The 18,251-nt window shown below is 49.6% G+C and overlaps 7 protein-coding genes across 7 annotated transcripts; 4 read left to right on the forward strand and 3 right to left on the reverse strand.

Moving 5' to 3' along the window:
* Nucleotides 1-883: 883 nt before the first annotated feature.
* Nucleotides 884-1,970, forward strand: QC762_609600 (uncharacterized protein). The gene is made up of 2 exons (XM_062892635.1): nucleotides 884-1,355; nucleotides 1,424-1,970. Exons 1-2 carry the CDS (start codon nucleotides 989-991, stop codon nucleotides 1,945-1,947), a joined length of 891 nt encoding a protein of 296 aa, XP_062741238.1. The 5' UTR covers nucleotides 884-988; the 3' UTR covers nucleotides 1,948-1,970.
* Nucleotides 1,971-3,392: 1,422 nt separating this feature from the next.
* On the reverse strand, nucleotides 3,393-5,768 carry QC762_609610 (uncharacterized protein; the record flags this gene model as incomplete). Its single annotated transcript, XM_062892636.1, has 4 exons — nucleotides 3,393-4,654; nucleotides 4,740-4,869; nucleotides 4,945-5,232; nucleotides 5,296-5,768. 4 exons carry the CDS (start codon nucleotides 5,766-5,768, stop codon nucleotides 3,458-3,460), a joined length of 2,088 nt encoding a protein of 695 aa, XP_062741239.1. The 3' UTR covers nucleotides 3,393-3,457.
* Nucleotides 5,769-6,311: 543 nt separating this feature from the next.
* On the reverse strand, nucleotides 6,312-9,166 carry QC762_609613 (uncharacterized protein; the record flags this gene model as incomplete). Its single annotated transcript, XM_062892637.1, has 5 exons — nucleotides 8,371-9,166; nucleotides 7,828-8,292; nucleotides 7,461-7,750; nucleotides 6,807-7,402; nucleotides 6,312-6,738 (listed from the first exon to the last, which is right to left on the reverse strand). Exons 1-5 carry the CDS (start codon nucleotides 8,993-8,995, stop codon nucleotides 6,312-6,314), a joined length of 2,403 nt encoding a protein of 800 aa, XP_062741240.1. The 5' UTR covers nucleotides 8,996-9,166.
* Nucleotides 9,087-10,517, forward strand: QC762_609615 (uncharacterized protein). The gene is made up of 3 exons (XM_062892638.1): nucleotides 9,087-9,549; nucleotides 9,645-10,118; nucleotides 10,185-10,517. Exons 1-3 carry the CDS (start codon nucleotides 9,239-9,241, stop codon nucleotides 10,321-10,323), a joined length of 924 nt encoding a protein of 307 aa, XP_062741241.1. The 5' UTR covers nucleotides 9,087-9,238; the 3' UTR covers nucleotides 10,324-10,517.
* A 681-nt stretch (nucleotides 10,518-11,198) lies between these two features.
* Nucleotides 11,199-13,007, reverse strand: QC762_0101240 (uncharacterized protein; the record flags this gene model as incomplete). Its single annotated transcript, XM_062884208.1, has 5 exons — nucleotides 11,199-11,988; nucleotides 12,047-12,196; nucleotides 12,262-12,423; nucleotides 12,724-12,867; nucleotides 12,929-13,007. 5 exons carry the CDS (start codon nucleotides 13,005-13,007, stop codon nucleotides 11,345-11,347), a joined length of 1,179 nt encoding a protein of 392 aa, XP_062741242.1. The 3' UTR covers nucleotides 11,199-11,344.
* A 1,007-nt stretch (nucleotides 13,008-14,014) lies between these two features.
* On the forward strand, nucleotides 14,015-16,148 carry QC762_609620 (uncharacterized protein; the record flags this gene model as incomplete). Its single annotated transcript, XM_062892639.1, has 3 exons — nucleotides 14,015-15,385; nucleotides 15,584-15,818; nucleotides 15,905-16,148. The coding sequence occupies exons 1-3, from the start codon at nucleotides 14,566-14,568 to the stop codon at nucleotides 16,146-16,148; spliced, it is 1,299 nt and encodes a 432-aa protein (XP_062741243.1). The 5' UTR covers nucleotides 14,015-14,565.
* A 550-nt stretch (nucleotides 16,149-16,698) lies between these two features.
* Nucleotides 16,699-18,068, forward strand: QC762_609630 (uncharacterized protein; the record flags this gene model as incomplete). Its single annotated transcript, XM_062892640.1, has 4 exons — nucleotides 16,699-16,718; nucleotides 16,783-16,982; nucleotides 17,054-17,568; nucleotides 17,630-18,068. The coding sequence occupies 4 exons, from the start codon at nucleotides 16,699-16,701 to the stop codon at nucleotides 17,927-17,929; spliced, it is 1,035 nt and encodes a 344-aa protein (XP_062741244.1). The 3' UTR covers nucleotides 17,930-18,068.
* Between the last annotated feature and the right edge of the window lie 183 nt (nucleotides 18,069-18,251).

An 18,251-nucleotide genomic window follows, 5' to 3' on the forward strand; every position in this document is an offset into this window, starting at 1 on the left:
AGACCGCCGGGCCCTCGGGTTCCGGTGCAGAGTTCTTCTCAGTGCGCTTGTGATCAGCTTCCATTTTCTAGTCGATCCTGTTCTGTTCTCCCTGTCTCGGGCCCGGTTTGTGATCACGCGCTGGGCAGGATTGGTAGCCGGTGTATTGGCATCCGTCCCTTGGTTTCTGTTCGCAGTTTCGGCCTGGGTTGGTTCGGAACGGGGATTTGATGGTATTGCTGTGGGGTTGGAAAGATAGATCGTTCGATGTTGCATGCCCCTGAAGCAAGGTTCGAGACCCGTTTGGCAGAGCCAGACTTTTGCTTTCTCAGCCCCGTCCTGAAATATTATTCTGGCCTTCTTATTCCCCTCTTCTTGTTTTGGTGAGGCGGCACTGGGAAGTTTGACCAAAACCGTGGTAGGCTCAGTGAAGGGCGCCGCTCGGCCGGCTTCAATTGCGTTGACCTGGTTCATGTAGACCGTAGCGTTGGCAGCTGAAGGGAATGTGATTTTCACTTTCCATTCTTGCTCTTCGTTTTCACTTGCAAGTGAAACTAGTTCGGTTCTATAGGCCATAGTGTGGAGGGCGATACTTTGGGCGATGTTTTAGATCGAGAAGCGATTCAAAATTAGGGTCAAAGGCGAATAGTGGGAATCCGTGATAGATTTTGGTTGTTTCTTTGCTTGGTGCTTAATAAGGGCGGGGACATGCATCTGGGCAAAAAGGCCAGCGCAACAAGGCTGGCTGTACTGAGTTCTCCTTCAATGCAACAACCACATGCACTTCGGATATGTATTTTGTCCAATGGCTTTGCTAGGACAGATGTGCCTGCATGCCGAGATGACCCCATTGAACACACCATATCACCCAACGAGACGAGTGAGCGGCCCATTACTAGGTAGATCATCATAGGCCATTTGATTTGATAGTGCGCCGAAAAGGAATGCGATGAGTAAGGTGGTGCATACCCCCCCACCTTTGCTAGGTCCCGGTACAACCTGAAATGAAATGGCTACATATGGCGCTAAACGCACGCAAAAGTCACCTCAGATTTTGACCTGGAATTCAGTGGGAATAGGCCCTAAAATGGCCGAAGCCGATCTCGATCCAGAGGGGCTCGACCTCGAAGATCCCCAAGCCTGGATCAGTCACAATTACCGAGAACACCTCATAACCAAAGTCGAAAAATGGAACCCCATTTGGGACCAAGCACCGCAAGCCGATGTCTTCAGCTATTGTATAAGCATCGCACAACTGCAACGCATGCGGATACAGCGACTACAAATACAACTTGCATCAGCTGCAAGAAAAGCATATGAAGGTGCAGATACAGACAATGACTGGAAAGATTGGGATAAAATTCTTAGTGAATATGGTAGGATACCCCACCTCGTTTGCCTACTGCATCTTGCGAAGCCAGGGTGCTGACATTGCCACGCTCAGTTTCTGCAGTCCAAGAACATGACTACATGGAACAACGCGGATCAGGCGGGAGAGACCCTTTTCTGATAACAGGAGAGCGTTATATGGACAGGAAGGTTCTTGAACAGGTCATGCATGGCTTCCAACTTTCGGAATCGACTGATTCGAATCCGACTGGTGAACCTTCGCTACGAGTATGGCAAACAACTCGACGGGCCCCTGTTCCGACACGAGGAGACAACCGGCTGAAGAAGCTTCTGGCCCGGATTGGTATAGCTGCTATCGGGACTGCGTTTCTCATTGTCCCGATGTGGCTGTTGATATGGGTTGTGTGGGAAGACACCTGGGTGGCGCTGTGGTCGACAACCATTTTTGTTGCTGTGTTTGGGGTGCTGATGGCGTGTGTACTGGAGAATGAAATTGCGGTTCTCTCAGCATCTGCGGCTTATGCAGCTGTGCTAGTGGTCTTTGTCGCCCTTGTTGCGGAACAGGCCCGGGGTCAAGATGAGAAGGGTTCACAATCAGAAAATGTATTCTGTGGTTGAACACCATGGCCAGTTATTAGCTTTGAGGGAGACTGAAACTCGATTGGACGTTACGAAAGGGTTAATTATATGTATCTCTGCTACCGTGGTCCTGCATGACATGATACAAATATTTACTTCGAAAATGCCCGTATTCTGTCTCCAACATCATTTGGTAGGTACCCTAGATACCTACTTACCGTACAGCTAGGTTGATAGACAGACAGCACAACAACTCAAGACAGTCGCTGTTCGTGCTCAGTTCTGGTTTTCCTTCAGTGTGACATTGTAAACCATTCCTGCATTTTAAACCATCCCGAACCTCTTCCGTATTTCGGAGTATCATTGAAACTTCCAGGTCTTTAGACGTCGCACCACGCTGTTCCAAATTGCCGAATTATTTCTTGACTCGGCCAGACCTGCATCCCCTCCCGCCCAGCTGGCACCCCATAGTCCACATGGTTCTTTGAGCCAAAGAGTCTTCTGTCTCTGTCGGAAACATCGTTCGAGTCGGGTGTGTAAAAGCCATTCATTGGCGTGCGTGGCGCTGTTGAAAACGATGCCTAGTCGATTCTTGAGGGTTATATGATTGATTTCTGTGAGGTTTAGGTATACATGACAATCCCGCTTGACACAGAGGTTGGTGAATTTGACGCAGTCAAAGTACAACGATGCCTCCTCATCGGTTGGAAAAGAGACCAGGATGCGTTGTTGACCGAGCTCAAGTACCAGCTGTATGTTGTATTCTGCCCTTTCGTGTGGTGCCGGTTGATCCACTGGGAATGTCGAAGGGGAGATTTGAGATTTGTTTGCGTCCATATCGTTTCGTGAAAGGGAATAAATGAAAGCTGACATGAAAGGTGATGGGCGGGTTGCTAGCAGGAGAAGCCTGCGACCAGCAGCGTATTTAAGAAGGACCCAACCTCTAGTACTCAATCTGGTGTGCTGTGGCTGAGTCCTGGAGGCAGCCCAAGGCCCCAACTCATTTCTCGCAAGCGAGTTGTGGCGTTGACTACCTGGTAGGGAAAGTGAGGATAGATGCTAAGGCTGAGAAGGCATCTCTGCCCTAAAATTTGGGCCCATTCTTAAGGCGATCCCATTGTTAGCAGTTCTGAGAGCGAGCTTACTGCGCGCCTACCGGCTCTGAAATAGGATGTTGACAGTCTTGGTGGCAAGGTAAAATTAGTGGATCAGCACTCAGGGGCTAAGGGGCTAGACCCACCTGGCCCCCTTTGGTTGACTGGCCAACCATGACACCTCGACATGTCATTGTCTTGGTCGACCTCTTTGATGTTTCGAAACACCTAGCATAGTAGCTATCTTTGTTTATACCTGATGAAATTCTTAGGGGATGTCGTGGCAAATCACCGAGGGTGCGCATGGATGAGCATGAGGTATGATAACTGGTAATGGCAGGTGGGTCACTGTAGGTATAAAGACAGTGGTTTAAAAATCGGTCAGGACTTGGGTGCCTTTCATGCTTCAGTCACGCATTAACGTACGCTTTCCCAACTCAAAGTCATATTGGCCACTAACTGTGAATACCTGGGAGTTCCATGAGGTCCCAGTATTCCTCAAAGGTTTCAACACAGGTGCCGCCTATACTCTTACCCATAGCCTCCCTCCTCGTGAACCCGTTGCCCATGAATGCAAACCTGTTTTGTCTGATAGACGGCCCGTTCCTACCACCAACCATGCCGGGATAACCGTAGCCAAAGTCGTAGTCCTCCCACCTTGGATGCCTCATCATCTCCACGAAATGGAACGCACTCCCAGGGTAAATACCAATTACCCTGTCTTCCCCTCCCTCGCCGACTCTTTTGTACCAGCTCTGACATCCTTCTGTCCACATACTCCCCCTCAGATACGCCTGAGCATGTTCGTTGTACTCGTCCATGACACTCCTTTGAACCTCCATGCACCTTACGCCTTGAGTCTGCATCTTCCTCACACACTTGTAGATGTACATGCCCTGAGCTTGGATAGCCTGCACTAACCCTCCATTCGCAACCGGGGAGTTGGGACCCAGAAACATGAAGTAGTTGGGGAAGCCAGACACCGTTGTGCCAAGGTAGCACTCTGGGTTAGTACCTCCATCCCGGTGACAACCGCTCCATCGCTCCGCAAGTCTCACCCCATCACGTCCCACGAGCTCAAAAGAGGGGATGTACGACGCTTCATATCCTGTAGCGCATACCACCACGTCAAATTCTCGTTCTTCCTCCTCCTCGCTGGCCGAATGTGACAGCATGATTCCCCGCCCGGTAAACGTCTTGATAGAGGTACCTGGACTCCCTCCAGCCTGGTTAGACTGTGGATCGAGGAAGACACACTCCACTCTATCATCCAGCAAAGTCTCCAAGAAATCCTTGCTCGGAGTTACTCGTCTGCAACCAACAGAAAATTTCGGAATCAGCCGTTTAGCGATAATCCTGCCTTTTTCTGAGGTCTCTACCTGAAGTCGTGACTCCATACTATTTCGACAAGCTTCCTGGGTTGCACTTTGAGGAAATCGCCCACCGCCTGAAGCCCTGAAAGCAGCGTTGCGTTCGTTAGTGAGAGCGCGACGGTGGGCGAGAAGGGATTTGGGGTCTGAGCTGAAGGTGAGCTGTGTCGAGGTGGGATAACTGTTGTGTTCATCTACGAACTGCGCAGGTTGTGCTGATGGTTTGGATGGAGGGCACGTAATCCATGTCGAGGAGCGGGCAAAAAGTGTCGTGGTTTTAGCCTCTGCTCGGAGTCAGTACAAGGAAAATTCCAAACAATACATGGGGCCTAGACCTGCCTTTTGCAACTTCGGGAAGTATCTGTACCCCTGAAGAGCCAATGCCAATGATTGCCACGTTCTTGCCGGCGACTTCCACCGTCTCATCCCAGAGGGCTGAGTGGACAAGCTGGCCTTTGAAGCGATCCATCCCCCTGATTTTGGGCCACTTTGGGGTTCTGGATAATAGATGGTCAGAAAAGGAGTTCACATGGCGTACCCGCAAGTGGTGTGTGATTGGAACCTGAACTCACTGAAGAAAGCCTGTCGCATTTACCAGTGCATTGCATCGATCCTCAAACTCGGTTTCCTTGGCCATGTCAATGACCGTGAGGCACCACTCTCCAACCTCTTCATCCCAGACTGCACTGGTCACTTTGTGCCCGTACTTGAAGTATTGCTCACAGTCGTACTTGACTGCTGTGTCTTTGAGATAGTGATGGATACTAGAGGCGGTGGCGTAGTAGCTGGGCCAATGTGGATTGGGACAGAAACTGTAGTTGTAGATGTGGGCCGGAGTATCACACTGGCATCCCGGATATCTGGAGCAAAAACGATGGCCTTTTAGCGTCTTCTCAATTGTTAATAGGAGTTGCCAATCTTACCTGTTGACCAGCCACTTGCCACCAAGATCGCGATTCATCTCGTAAACCTGATAGTCAAGGTTCTCCCCTTGCATCTTCTGACCTACAATGATGGATAGGAGTAGCCCTGAATAACCGGCACCGATGCATACCAGACGGAAAGGCCGAGGCGATCCCAATGGAACCTCCTGGATTTTGTAGCCACGGCTCGGCGTAATGCTACCCATTATGTGCTGTTGAAGTGGCTTGGAATACGGCGACTCTGTGTGTCCAGGGATACACTCGACAGTGCTGAAAAGAGATTTCTCAAGATCGAGTGTGCACATGGACTCTTCACGAGGAACCGAGCCATTTATACAGCTTGGTCCAAGCGAATAACGCGAGCACTGGCGAGAAGGCTCGACCTTGAGCCTCTGAACACGTGCCAAAACACTGCCAGATGAGGCCCCAAGTACATCTCTGCTGATCTTTCCTGCCGCTGAATCGAGCACCATCCATCATTCGCCCAACATCATAACCCTCAAGAAGTCCGTACAGAAGCCCCCAACGTGATCAACGGAAAGGGAAGAACTCAGATGCACGCAGAGCCTCAGTTTCCCAAGGCTCGTGAACACCGGTTCTGATTTGCTAGAGATCCCTCTCTAACCCCCGCGCATTTCTGCACAAATGGGTATGACAAAGCTACACCAGCGCTTGAAATGGTGCCATCGGTCCTAGTCGAGGGCGAGGCTCCAAAGAAATTCCGGATGAAGTGCTCTCCCGATGCATGCCAAGATGTCATTATCAGTCCTCTATTCCGGGTCAGAATGTTGTCATAACGTAAAATGATGATGCCCAATCTTACTCAGAAAGAGGGGGGAAGATGTGAAGCCAAGAAACTCACCCCATTCGTGCGGACAAATTGGGATAGCTTGATGTCGCCAGAAGGAGGCTCGCCAAGAGAGGATTGGGCGAGAGCAAAAGCCAAGTGAGGGAATTTGTATGGAGCGGGAAGTTATCGAGAGGGGGCGCGGCTCAAAGGATCAGAACACCGGCGTTCAGCAGAGATTGATTCGACCACACTTTGAGGTTATCGCTGTCACAAGCTTCTCCCACCATGGGTCCTTGTTCTCCCAAATCTCGTGCTCTTCGTCGTCAGTGCCAGCACCCCCGTCGTCTGCCTCATCATTCATTGCCTGTTTGGCCACCTTGCCCCTTCGCCTCTCATAACTGTCCATCCAACTCCATGCATGTTTGAGAGCCTCATAAGCAGGAGGAACATTGCCTCTGGGTCCCTTGCATATTGGATCGAACCACGATTTGATGGCCTGTCTATCAAGCTGGTCATAGGCCACGAGACCTCCGATGAAAAGAGCGAAAAGCGGGGTTTGAGCCGTGAACAACGGCCCGGAAATGGGTTGATACTGCACAGTAAGAATAAGTCGAGCGAGAAGTTCCTTGATCACAGGGTCATCTCTTCTTCGACTAGCGACGGACACGATTTTTGTTAGACGGCACTGTCGAATACATGATGGAGAAGGTCAATAACGTACCGGAAAACCCTACATTGCAAGTATATTTGTGCGGCAGCAACGTAGCTCTCACCAATCAACTCAGTGACCTTGGCTTCTGTGTTGACCTTGCCCTTTTCGTTCAGCTCGCAGCTGTCAAGGAGCTCTTGAAATGTATCGTAGCCGTTCGAGAGCGCTGACCACTGCCGAAAGTTGCTGAGCATATCCTTGATGCCGTTGGCGGTAGCTAGTTGTGCCAGAGAGTATGGACGTCTGTCTCGCATGGAGGCCAAATACGTGATTTTGGCCAGGCAATACATCAAATCTGGAGAAAGCCCGGCAAACCCATCGATTCGGCGGCACTCTCGCTCACTGCCTCTGATGAGCCAGTTGTAGCACTCAATTTCGGCGCCTGGGTCGAGAGGGTGCACGCAATCACTGAGAACGCTGTCTAGGCACACTCGAATTGCTAGCTGGGACCGCGTCTTGGTAATCTGGGCATTCTTGGGATCTTGGTGGGTTCTAGCTGGATCCGATTGCTCAAGCACTCGTTCGGCCACTTTCGCTCCCCGGTACCATTTCGGGGGCTCCTTCTGTGTAGACTTCATGTTGTCTCGGTTCCGGTCCCAAACGACTATCTGTCAAAGAAAACGTCAGCAGAGTGGAGCGAATCATCACTGAGTCCAAAGAGCTCACCTCGGTATGGCCCAGAAGGATAAGACAAGCAACCAAACTATCCCCGTTACCTGGTGAGCAATTTCTTGTGTCCTTGAGTTCTTGGCTTGTATGCCAAATAGCTTGCTGATGGTGATGGGTAGCGAGTTCTTTTGCCTTGTCTTCCGCAGAGTAGTCAAGAATATATGAAAGAGAAACCGACAACATGGCGTGCTTGACCGCGGGTGAGCTGTCCGCCATAGGTGCAATTTGGTTGAGATAGGCATTGTCATTCTTGACAACTGTTCTCCCATTGCAGACAGCTTCGATAACTAAAACGAGACAGCACACGTAAGCTTGGATTACTTTGCTGGCATGGCACCATTACGGGGCCAGTCGGGACACCTACAGAATTTGAAGAGATAACGATCAGACTTCTCAAACCTCCCGCTAAGTTGAACGTCACCGAATTGCGGTGGGGGTCGGATGATTTCACTCGGAATCAAATCCCCGGCAGCCCCGTTTCCACCGCCGCCATGGCGACTCTCTGACTCAATGGGTGGAAAGTATCGGAAAGGCACATTAAGCGCATGACCTTGCTCATGACGTGGAGAACCATAAAGTGTAATTCTTGTTTTGATGAATCCGTCAAGCACGATACGACGACCTCTGCACTCTTCAACAATGCTGCGGCATCGGACAAGTGCATGGGGGTGGCTGCAGCTCCCTTCATCTGATGCGTAAGGATTCTCCAGGTGAACCTCATCCTGCTCCTGAGAAGATGTAGGGATCTTAGCCGGACCAGCCGGCACATGCTGCCGGGTATGGAGAGGTTCGGCCCCTGCGGTATCTTCGTTGCGCAATTCTTCATAGCCTGTTCAAACTGATTAGCGACTATCTAGCGACGCGAAGATGGCTGGGCTCAACAAGCTCTTGACTTTATTGTACTTACTTCTCTTTCTGCCTTGGTTTGCAGACACGGGGCAAATGGAATCGCTGTGCAGACCTGCAAGGTGGGTGGAATTAAGGTGGTTTCCGAGGCTATCGAGCCCTGGGAGTATGTCTTGGTGTGGCCAGGCGTACAGTTGAGTCCAATGGAACATCTCATCGTCATCCGATATCATGAAGTTGTCATCCGGTCCGGCGTTTGAACCATGATCGTCCTTATGCTGATCATTGGGCGCGATAGCACAGACTGTCTCTTCAGTGTGGCGTGGTGTCCATGAACCACCGGATCGCGCGACCTTGGCAGCCCGCTCCATGGCTATACAGCAGATCTGAATTGCGGATCTTCCTGGCTGCTGTGAACTAGCAAGAGAGAAAGAAGTCCAGTGAAGACGAGACACGGTGTGCGGGCCCGGCGAGCCTGCACTTATCCTTGTTCCGATCAAGTAGCGTCCCACAGCGGTGTTCAAGTACCTACGTCGATGTATTGGTGTGGTAAGCCAGCCTCCGTCGCCGAAACGCCTCTTTGAGTGGTGATGGGGTAGGTTACCTTGTACCTTGGGTACCGTGGGATGGGTTGGAGTGGGGCCGGAAGAGAGAAGAGAGAAGAGAAAAGAGAAAAGAGGGAACATTGGCACATGGTGCAAGGAGGTGGGGCCCTCGTCAGGAGCGGAATCGGAAATGCGGGGCAAATGGTAGCATCTTACGGGAGATAATGTCTCGCAGAAGTCTGGTGCCCAAGGCACAACTGCCCCGACGTGCACTCAAAGGCCTCTGACTACTGAACTCCATCAAATTCTGACCCACCACGTCACTGAGCACGGCCCGCTCAGGAGAGAAAAGAGAAAACAAAGCCCCAAACACGCTGAGTGGCAATGGCCTGTGACATGTTACATCTGTTTGATCATGAGCAGGCATGCTCCGGCGACTCATTGGTCTGCGCCCTGCTTCGCGAACAGTTCCATGACCTTATCACGGGGTTACAGCAACAAAGCTTGAGTGGCTGTCCTTTAGAGGATATTGGGAACTTCCTCGTCAACATTCTGCACCTGGCTTCAGGATTGGCTCGGTCCGTTGTCAAAAGTCAGCACCTCCGCGACTTCACCACGGACCTGGCTCCATTCCTTGCAAGAGAGCCCGGTCTCCGCAGTACTAAATATCTGGATGGCAAACATGAGGCTTTAAAGTCAGCATTGTGCCCCCTTTTTCCTTACTGATAATATCTTGCACTTTTCAATAATACGAGACGTGCTCGTTGACTCACAAAACTGCACTTGATAGAAAGATCAGTGGTCAGGTTCGCGAGCTGTCAAAAACGGCTGTTGGTATCTGGAAAAATTCACCAGGTATCCCGTCATCCTTGCACGGTTACCTCCGACCACCCCTACCGACACCCACACCTACAGGCTTGGGGCCCGAATCGTCCTTGTCGCAGTCCACATCCCTTCCTTTTCGTGACAACACCTCCACACTTGTAGGGTCGAGCTTCACAGATTCTTCAATGGCAACGTCATACGCTGCTGTGAGCTGGGACAGCCCGAGTGTCGAGTCCAGCACTGTACAACAGGAAAGCAACATGGGAGGAGATGAATACGACGACAACATAGAATACGCCGTGGTAACCTCTTTGGAGGAGATCAATAGCCGTGGGCGAGGGGTTGGGCCTTACATATGCTCACACAGAGAGAACTGTAACAAGGGTGGTGTGGACTCAAATGGACGAATGAGAGTCTTCAAAAGAAACTCTGACATTAAGTGAGTGGCCTCTTTCAGACAAAACGTTTCACCAATACACTCTGGAATCTGACCTTGGTCACGAAGAGCACATCTGGAGAAACATGAGAAAAGGTTCAAGTGTGACCTGCCTGGTTGTCCCAAGCCTGAGAAAGGTTTTGCGCGCGCAGACCAACTGGAAAGACATAAGCAGAAGGTGGCTCACGGATTGTATAGGGGTAGATAGAAATGGCAAGGGACCGGAGTCAGGTTCTTGGGGTGGCGAAGATCATGTGACGGCAAGCACAATGGCATAACGTGAGAGAATATGAAAGAACGCCAAAACATGGAGTGGAAAGAAATTGTATAATGTGTTGGGATTTTATTTTGCGGTAGTTGCGTATTCAAAGTCAAAGATTGGTTGTCGAGTACCCATAGGTAATGAATACGAGCGAGACTCACAAGGGCGCGATCTTTTGGCCTTCAAAATGGGCCTTCTGAACGCTTTTCTGAACTGACTTTCAAGGCCAGGCCATGGCCAGGTCTGAACGTATTTCTGAAAGCCTTGCGAAGCAGTTAATCCACTAATTTAGAGGCCAATTTTAGAGCCGTGATCATTGACGTGGTGGCTAGTGGTGGTGGCTGAAGTGTAAATAAGGCCGTGTACTGGGTGCCCCGGGCGCTGTGGTAAATGTGGGTGTTTTGGAAAGGCAATTTGGAGACCTTACCCGAATAGATTCATAGCGAAAAATGGTTTAAGTATATTTAGACCAATGTGAAGATTTTCTAGGGATTTGGTTAGCTAAAGTCTAAAATGTACGAGCTGTTTTTTTAAGATTAACTTTCAGGTAAATTTAGCTGTTGAACTGTTTTATGGACAAAAGATTATATTTCTGAATGGTTCAGAATGAATGGACTTAGAAAGACTTTTTGGCCAGAAGATCGCGCCCTAAGTTGCAATGTCCTAAAGATAAGGTACGGTGCCGCCTTTGAAGACGCCCTACCTGGGTAGTTCACTATGAAGTAAGTCGGTGAAAGACATTATAGAGACTATAGCGCCCGATAATTGAAATTGATGATTAATGCGTGTTGTTGAAAGTAAACTAAATATGGGTATATATTGAAGGTTTTCTCGAGGTAGTGGCCAGATTTCTCCAAGCAGCTCACAGGAATGGCGGTTGCTCATAATCCAACGTTCTACTAAGAAACATATGTAAACTAAGGAAATGGTAAACGAAGGACAAATTTTACCCCCCATGACACAATATCTAGTTGGGGAGGTATAAAGCTGCTCTGATCTCGTTGATAGCTCGGTCAGGCAATCCCAATAACTTTGCTTCCAGCTCGCCCAACTCAGCCTCCTCAACTCTCATGGCCCTATTCTCTTGGATGTTGGCACTATTTGTGTCTGCTGAGTTGTTCCGTCTCTCCCAATATGGCCTCTGCCCATCAAGAGGAGCCATCAGCCTGTACCCCGGCACGGCTTCTTCAGGCATATTGTTGCGGAGCCGAGCGCCGCAATGGATCCGGACATTCGATGCTGCTCCTGGGCGGTTGACCTGTTGGTGTCCTGGATTGCGACATTTCCTCCCCATTACTGCGTGCAGGAATGTGCGAGTGTGTCTGATGGATGCTTCAGCCCACCGGGGTGGATTTGGGCGAGGTTGGCTATAGTTGGGAAACCGGTTGCTCAGCTTATTCTCATCAAATCTGACACCAAGATGTGTGTTGAGCCGTCCAATCATCCATGCCAACGGGGCGAGTACCAGCCCTTCGACTTCATCGATCCACCCCAAGTCGCTGTGGTTTCCGGGGAAATAAACTTGGTGCACATCATGCCCTAGCATCAATGTTGGCATGTAGGGCGCACGGGTTTCGTGCAAAGAAAGGGCATGGAAGGGAAAACGGACATCTCAAAGCACATGAAAGTTAGCGTGTGCAGTTCAGCGACAATAATTGACTGGACTCACTATCTGCCACTTCAGACACAAGGTCATTGGTATTCTGTTGCTTTCCGAGCTTGCAAAGAAATTTGAGTGGCTTTGCCAATCCTGTGACAGGCCAACCAAGAGAACCGACGGTGTCGAAACAGCATAAGGCATCGATGCTGACATTATAGCCTAAACCATAGAATATGTGATTAGTCGAGGTTACATCTTCATTGGCCCCAAAAGGTTTTACTTACATCCATATCGTTGCCTGAGCTTTCCTACATAGACTCGTTCAGGATCACATAGCCTGCCCTTTTTGCATGCTTTGTACACCTTCTTGTGAAATCGCTCGTCAGGCTTTTCAGGCAAACCAACAATGTCAATGAGCTTGGCAAGGTACCGCGCGGCCCAAGCACCTAGCAGAGAGAAGTCAGCTTCATCGGAACCGGTGCTGGATTAGATTAACATAAACTTACCACGAGAGTATCCTATTAAGATGATTCTATCATCTGTTCGGTACTGTTTGGATAGGCTTCCTGTAAAAACAGACATTGCCGGTTAGCAACTCACGCCATGGTCATCGGCAAAACAGAATGATCTTACGATATGCGTAAAGAACATTCTTTAAAGTTCCATGACCACTGACCCCTACAACGATGGATGGTTAGAGAACGTCTTTGTATTCATGTGATAGATAATTGACACGTGAGACTTACCTCCTTTCATCTTGGTGGAGATGCTTCCATCAGAGCCAACTCCATTCAGTAACACTTCGTAAACATTCTCCTCCTCCGAAATAAGATCCACAAGTTCGGACACTACAGTTTTACGACCAGACCGTATGCCACCTGCCCATGTTCCTGAATTCCTTTGTGTCAGAGTCCAGCTCGATAAATTCGACAAAAAAAAATGTATACTCACCGTTGAATGAGGCTATCCATAGGCGTGGAGGTCGCTGCCTGGTCTGGGTTGTCTGGTATCCCTGTTGTACTGTGGGCATGACGACGAATTTGTGGAGTATCTGGGCTGGAAGGGAAGGTCTCAAGGTGACCACGTATGGTATTTGGAATCGTCTAGTTGTCACGTCTCGAAAATGTGGTGGGTAAGATGTTGCCGGACGAAGGGTACGATGGTGATAATAATCTGGGAACTGAAACTTCAGAAAGATAGATGCACTTGAAAATAAAAGACAGAAAAATATGATAAGATGGAGTTGGAGCTGCGAAATCTTATAACGGCACGCGAAGCGTTCATAGTGCTGCATTTTGGGTCATTGGGCACTGACAAAATGGAGAATATAGGCAAGCTTCCAAAATTATCTACACCAGTTTCCTCCTCTTGCTGAGCTGGCCAGCATGACCACAGGTTTAACGGCCTGCATGTGTCGAGGTAATGTGCTGTAGCAGACCTCGAGTCGTGACAAACGAGCGCCATACCAGCACTCTGGGAAGGCAGGTCTCACATCTGATAGGTACAATGTGATGTTCTCTCTTTTCCCTCAATCTCGACCCAATGGGATGGCTCAGCCTTACTGTTTCTGTGTCGCTAGGTGGCAGTCTGTGTGGAGTAATGGGTAAGGTCTCCAACCAGTTTTTCACAGCTCAGAGATGGGAGTTGACCTCGGTCAAGGGATTTCCCTGATGGTCCCTGATTGGATAAAGCTCCCCGCAAGTTCTCTCTTTTGCCCCTTTTGTGCAACCAATGTTCAAGCATAACGCGCTGTTGGCCAAATCTCAGTGCCCCGCTTGTCTTCTCTCTTTTCCCCAAACTATGGGGATCGATGATGCCTGCCCACGTGCTATTGCACAATTTCTGGTAGCCACTGTTGGAGGTAGCATGGCCCAGAACAAGGAGCCCTGTTTCATCGCTAGAAACCATGAACCCGAAGATGTTAACTTTCGCAAATTGCCAGTTGGAGGATGGAAATACCAGCCACAACAAAGGTTCACGCAGAATCACGACGATCTCGCCGAGAATTTTTGGACAATAGCTTCATCGCTGACACATGAAAACCCCTTCGAAGAGTGAAGCGTTCACTCTTTATAGGTACCTGTTGGGGGATGTTGAGCCTAAAGTTCAGCTGTATAAGGGGTTATCATACACCTGAGGCCAGCCGAACACCATACATCATCTCCGACCAGCCTTAGAGTATTCGAGAAGAGGATGCGGTTGCTTCTGAGAACGAACGGGTAAATGACAGAGTTGGGCATCGTCAAACCCCTGAAAATGCCAAGCCGGGACTCAGGGTTTTTTTCACAGCCTGGGGAACGCTTGGCATTGCAACGTGTGAAACCCTCCTCAAGGCGGCCAATCAAACGTCGGCTCCAGAAATGAGAAAAGAGAAAAGAGAGAAAAGAGAGAAAAGAGGGAAGAGAAAAGAGAGAAGAGAGAACTCTAGGGCTACAAGCTATAAGCGAAAAGTCCCCATTTGATCCTGCTCGGGATGCATACCTTACCCACCTTAGTTGGTTCCGCCGATATCTTGTTTTCTCTTTCTACTCTTGTGGAGTTCTCTCCTTTTTAGCAGGTGCCATTTCTGGCCAGACCCGGTCGTTATTATGGGCATTTTTCAGAGCAAAGTGGTCCGCCATGGGAAGTCATATATCATCGTGGGAGCAGGTGCCTTTGGAGCATCAACAGCACTGCACCTCATTCGAAAGTATCCCTCGGCCAAAATCTACCTTGTAGATCGAAAACCTTACCCTCCCGAACGGGCCGCATCTTGGGACTGGAACAAAGTGATCCGCGCAGACTACACTACACGCGTGTATATGAACCTTGCATTGGAGGCCTTGGAGAAGTGGACAGAAGACAAACTATATCGGGAATTCTATCACCAAAGTGGGCTTGCCTGGGTCGCCGATTCCGAGTTTTACCAGTCCATTATCAACAATTACCGTCATTTTCCTGGTTCGAAACATCAGATACAACTCCTGAGCACCCAGGATGTCCGCAATCTCTGGGGAGGGATTCACGCCGATGCTGTGTACCAGGATGTCAAGGAAGTCTTTTACAACAAGACAGGGGGGTGGGCTGAGGCTGCGAATGCACTTCGGAAGGTTATCGACACAGCCATTCGTGAAGGTGTCAAATACGTCGAGGCTGATGTCAAAAAAGTTCTTTTCGACAAGGACGGGTCTGCATTTGGCGTGATCACCGAAGAAGGGACACCCATACATGCATCACACACTGTTCTAGCCACCGGCGCCATGACCGCAAACATTCTCGCCGATAGCGCACCAACGGAGCCAAAACTTCAACTAGGAAGCCGGATGACAGCAGCTGCGATCTGTTCCGCAATGGTAAAGCTGGACGAAAGAGAAGCCAGTCTCTTCAAGACAGGTCCGGTGTTCGCAAATGATCTGGACACTGTCATAGGTATGACAGCCATTGAGCAGCCCGTTTCTAGTTCGTAACAGCATGTCTACTATTACCTGTACAACTTCTGGAGCATTACAATGGGTATAATCTTCTACCCCCTTCATAATTTCTACTACTGGTCTTTGATCTCTTAAATCATTTCATCAATATATCGTTACGCTTCTCAGACTGACACAGTCCAACACCAAATGACAGGAGGTAGTTTGCCACCGAACTCCGACAATCAGCTTAAGGTGTACAGGGATGAAAGCTTCAGGAATACAGTTCTCCATGAGGCATCTGGGCAAGAGATATCAGTGCCGCCAAGCAAGCCTAGCTACGACCAATGGGATTTGTCACCAGGGATGAAGAAAGAGGTCAGGTCAAGCTTTGAGGGCATCTTTGGGGAAAAGGCTAAGGACTGGGAGCTTTTCAATTATCGAATCTGCTGGTACGTTGAAACTTGGTAGGTACTAGGTACCTACCTACTTAGGCATCGCGCACCATCCATTGAAAACTAACACGCATTATTACTAGGGATGCCGTCACACCGACCCAAGACCCAATCATCTGTGAGCACCCTCATGCAAAGCAGCTGTTTCTGGTAACAGGTGGTTCATTTCACGGTTACAAGTTTCTCCCGATTATCGGAAAATACGTTGTCGAGATGCTTGACGGAACCCTCGAACCTGAACTAACCAAAATTTGGGCTTGGGACAAGGAGAACAATGGGGAGGCCCATGAAGGCATGTTTCCAACGCGAGAGATGGCAGATGTTTGAACTTGGGGCCGCAGAACTCGGTTCTGGTTTCCTTGCGCCGCAATACTTCCATGGACGGCACTTTCGTTTGAATCAGCGTCACCTGCAAGGCCATGCGGCTCTGTTCGAGTTGCGGGATTTTCTTTTTGGCGATGGTCGTTTAGGATGCATATGAGGTGTGGGGTGCATGATATCGTTTCTGCACTTTCAAGCACCCTCCATTTTTTACGCTAGCTGGGTCCAATAGGGGGTCTTCACTGCGTAACAAGTTATGTTCTAGGAGGGCCAAAACGAGGGGAAATTAGTCAGAGCCTTGCTCAAGCCCTTTCCGCTATTCGCCAGCAAAACGAATGGCAGTCCAGCGAGAGCCTTATCCCAAAAGGGAAGGGGCAAGCTAAGTATGGGGTAATCTTTGACTATCTATATAGCTATCATTTCCTGCCTAGCTTTTCTATATCAACTGCTTGTTATTTGAATATTGGCCTAAGATTTTCACCTACCTTACCTTACCAACTCAGACTGGTTGGAGGACGGGAACCCAGAACCCAAAACAAGACAAAGCTTGCTGCAAATGGCTCCCAGTATATTCCTGTATAGTTTCACCACGGTGTTGTACTATCCGGTATTTTCAAGCTGACACTTATTGTTTCGCCAGAACTGGAGGAACAGGATACATTGGTGGTTCTGTGTTGGCTGCTCTCGTCAAACAACACCCAAAATACGATATCACGGTGCTCTTGCGCAATGTTCCGGATACCTTCACCTCCCAATACCCCAACGTGAAGATTGTCCGAGGAGATTTTGATGATACAGCACTCATTGCTGATACTGCATCCAAGGCAGATATTGTCATTCGTATGTGCTGGGCACCCCTTTGTTACAATCCATGAGTCATGTTGACGATACTGAAACTACGCACGCAACAGACAACGGAAACAGTAAACATGAGCCCTCCATCAGAGCACACATTGATGGTCTGCTTCGGAATGGCACCCCTTCTTCTCCTCGTTTCCTCATCCGTCTTGGCGGTACAGGCGCCATCGCCGACTGGGCAGACCCGTCCTACTACGGCGAGAAGAACCCAAGGGTTTGGAACGACATTCACGATATCGAGCAGCTGACGTCCCTACCGGACACAGCGTTGCATCGGAACATCGAGAAAATTGTCCAAAAGGCAGCAGTGGATCACGGCGATCGTCTCAAGTGTGCAATCATCTGCTCTTGTGGAGTGTATGGACCTGGAAAGGGACCCGGAAGGGCACAGAGCCAATTGGTGCCTCTGTTCTGTGATGAGATCATCAACAACACCAAGCGTGCGTTTTACACTCAGTCCGGAGGAAACGCTCGAAGCTGGGTGCACATCGATGATCTTGTGGCGGTTTACATAAAACTGGTCGAGGCAGCCGCAGCTGGCGGTGGAAATGCTGACTGGGGTCTTCACGTACGTACAGATCAATATGATACCTATGATGAGAAGAAACACTGACACGCTGTTCTGGTAGGGATACTACTTCACAGCCACGCAGGAGGTCTCCCAGCTCGACTTCGCCACTGCCATTGGCCGTATTCTCAAGAAGCACGGTGTTATTGAATATGAGGAGCCAGTGCAGCTGCCTCTAGATGACATCTGGAAGACTGCACAAAAGTCTAAATGGCGCTACACAGGGATCTACGCATTTGCTTGCAACACACGAACAGTCAGCGCAAGAGCACGAAAGGTCCTCGGTTACGAGCCAAAAGCCCCGAGTCTTTTTGACTGCCTTGAGGAGGACGTCTTGGCCGCGGTGAGAAGAGGAGCATGAACAACGGGCCTTTTCATTGGAACTTCTTTGGCTTTTTATTTACTCTGCAAGTGGATCATCTTGGCTGTGTGGGGAGGATTGGTGCAAGGCGTATCCAGGGGCTCGGGGGCTCAGGGGCAAAGCCCCACTTTGGCTGCTTCAAGTCCATCTAATCTGGCTTTGTTCTTGAGATAGGTTCGCCGTACGATACAACCTGGATATTAAGTTGATGGGATTCTAAATAGGCTGTGTTGTTTGACTCTCTGACATATCTACATATCTGGTTCATGCCAATAAGAGGTGAAAGGCTCGACATGTCACTCGACCTAGAAACGTGTCGCCT

The sequence above is a fragment of the Podospora pseudocomata genome, chromosome 6 (genome assembly GCF_035222375.1).
Source record: "Podospora pseudocomata strain CBS 415.72m chromosome 6, whole genome shotgun sequence".
Classification (NCBI taxonomy): domain Eukaryota; kingdom Fungi; phylum Ascomycota; class Sordariomycetes; order Sordariales; family Podosporaceae; genus Podospora; species Podospora pseudocomata.

Excerpts from the sequence above, each read along its gene's own strand:
- QC762_609600 (XM_062892635.1), top strand. The coding sequence starts at position 989 with ATGGCTACATATGGCGCTAAACGCACGCAAAAGTCACCTCAGATTTTG. Across the intron at positions 1,356-1,423 it reads TAAAATTCTTAGTGAATATG|TTTCTGCAGTCCAAGAACAT; the intron begins GTAGGATACCCC and ends TGCCACGCTCAG.
- QC762_609615 (XM_062892638.1), top strand. The coding sequence starts at position 9,239 with ATGGCCTGTGACATGTTACATCTGTTTGATCATGAGCAGGCATGCTCC. Across the intron at positions 9,550-9,644 it reads GGCAAACATGAGGCTTTAAA|AAAGATCAGTGGTCAGGTTC; the intron begins GTCAGCATTGTG and ends TGCACTTGATAG. Across the intron at positions 10,119-10,184 it reads AAAAGAAACTCTGACATTAA|AGCACATCTGGAGAAACATG; the intron begins GTGAGTGGCCTC and ends TTGGTCACGAAG.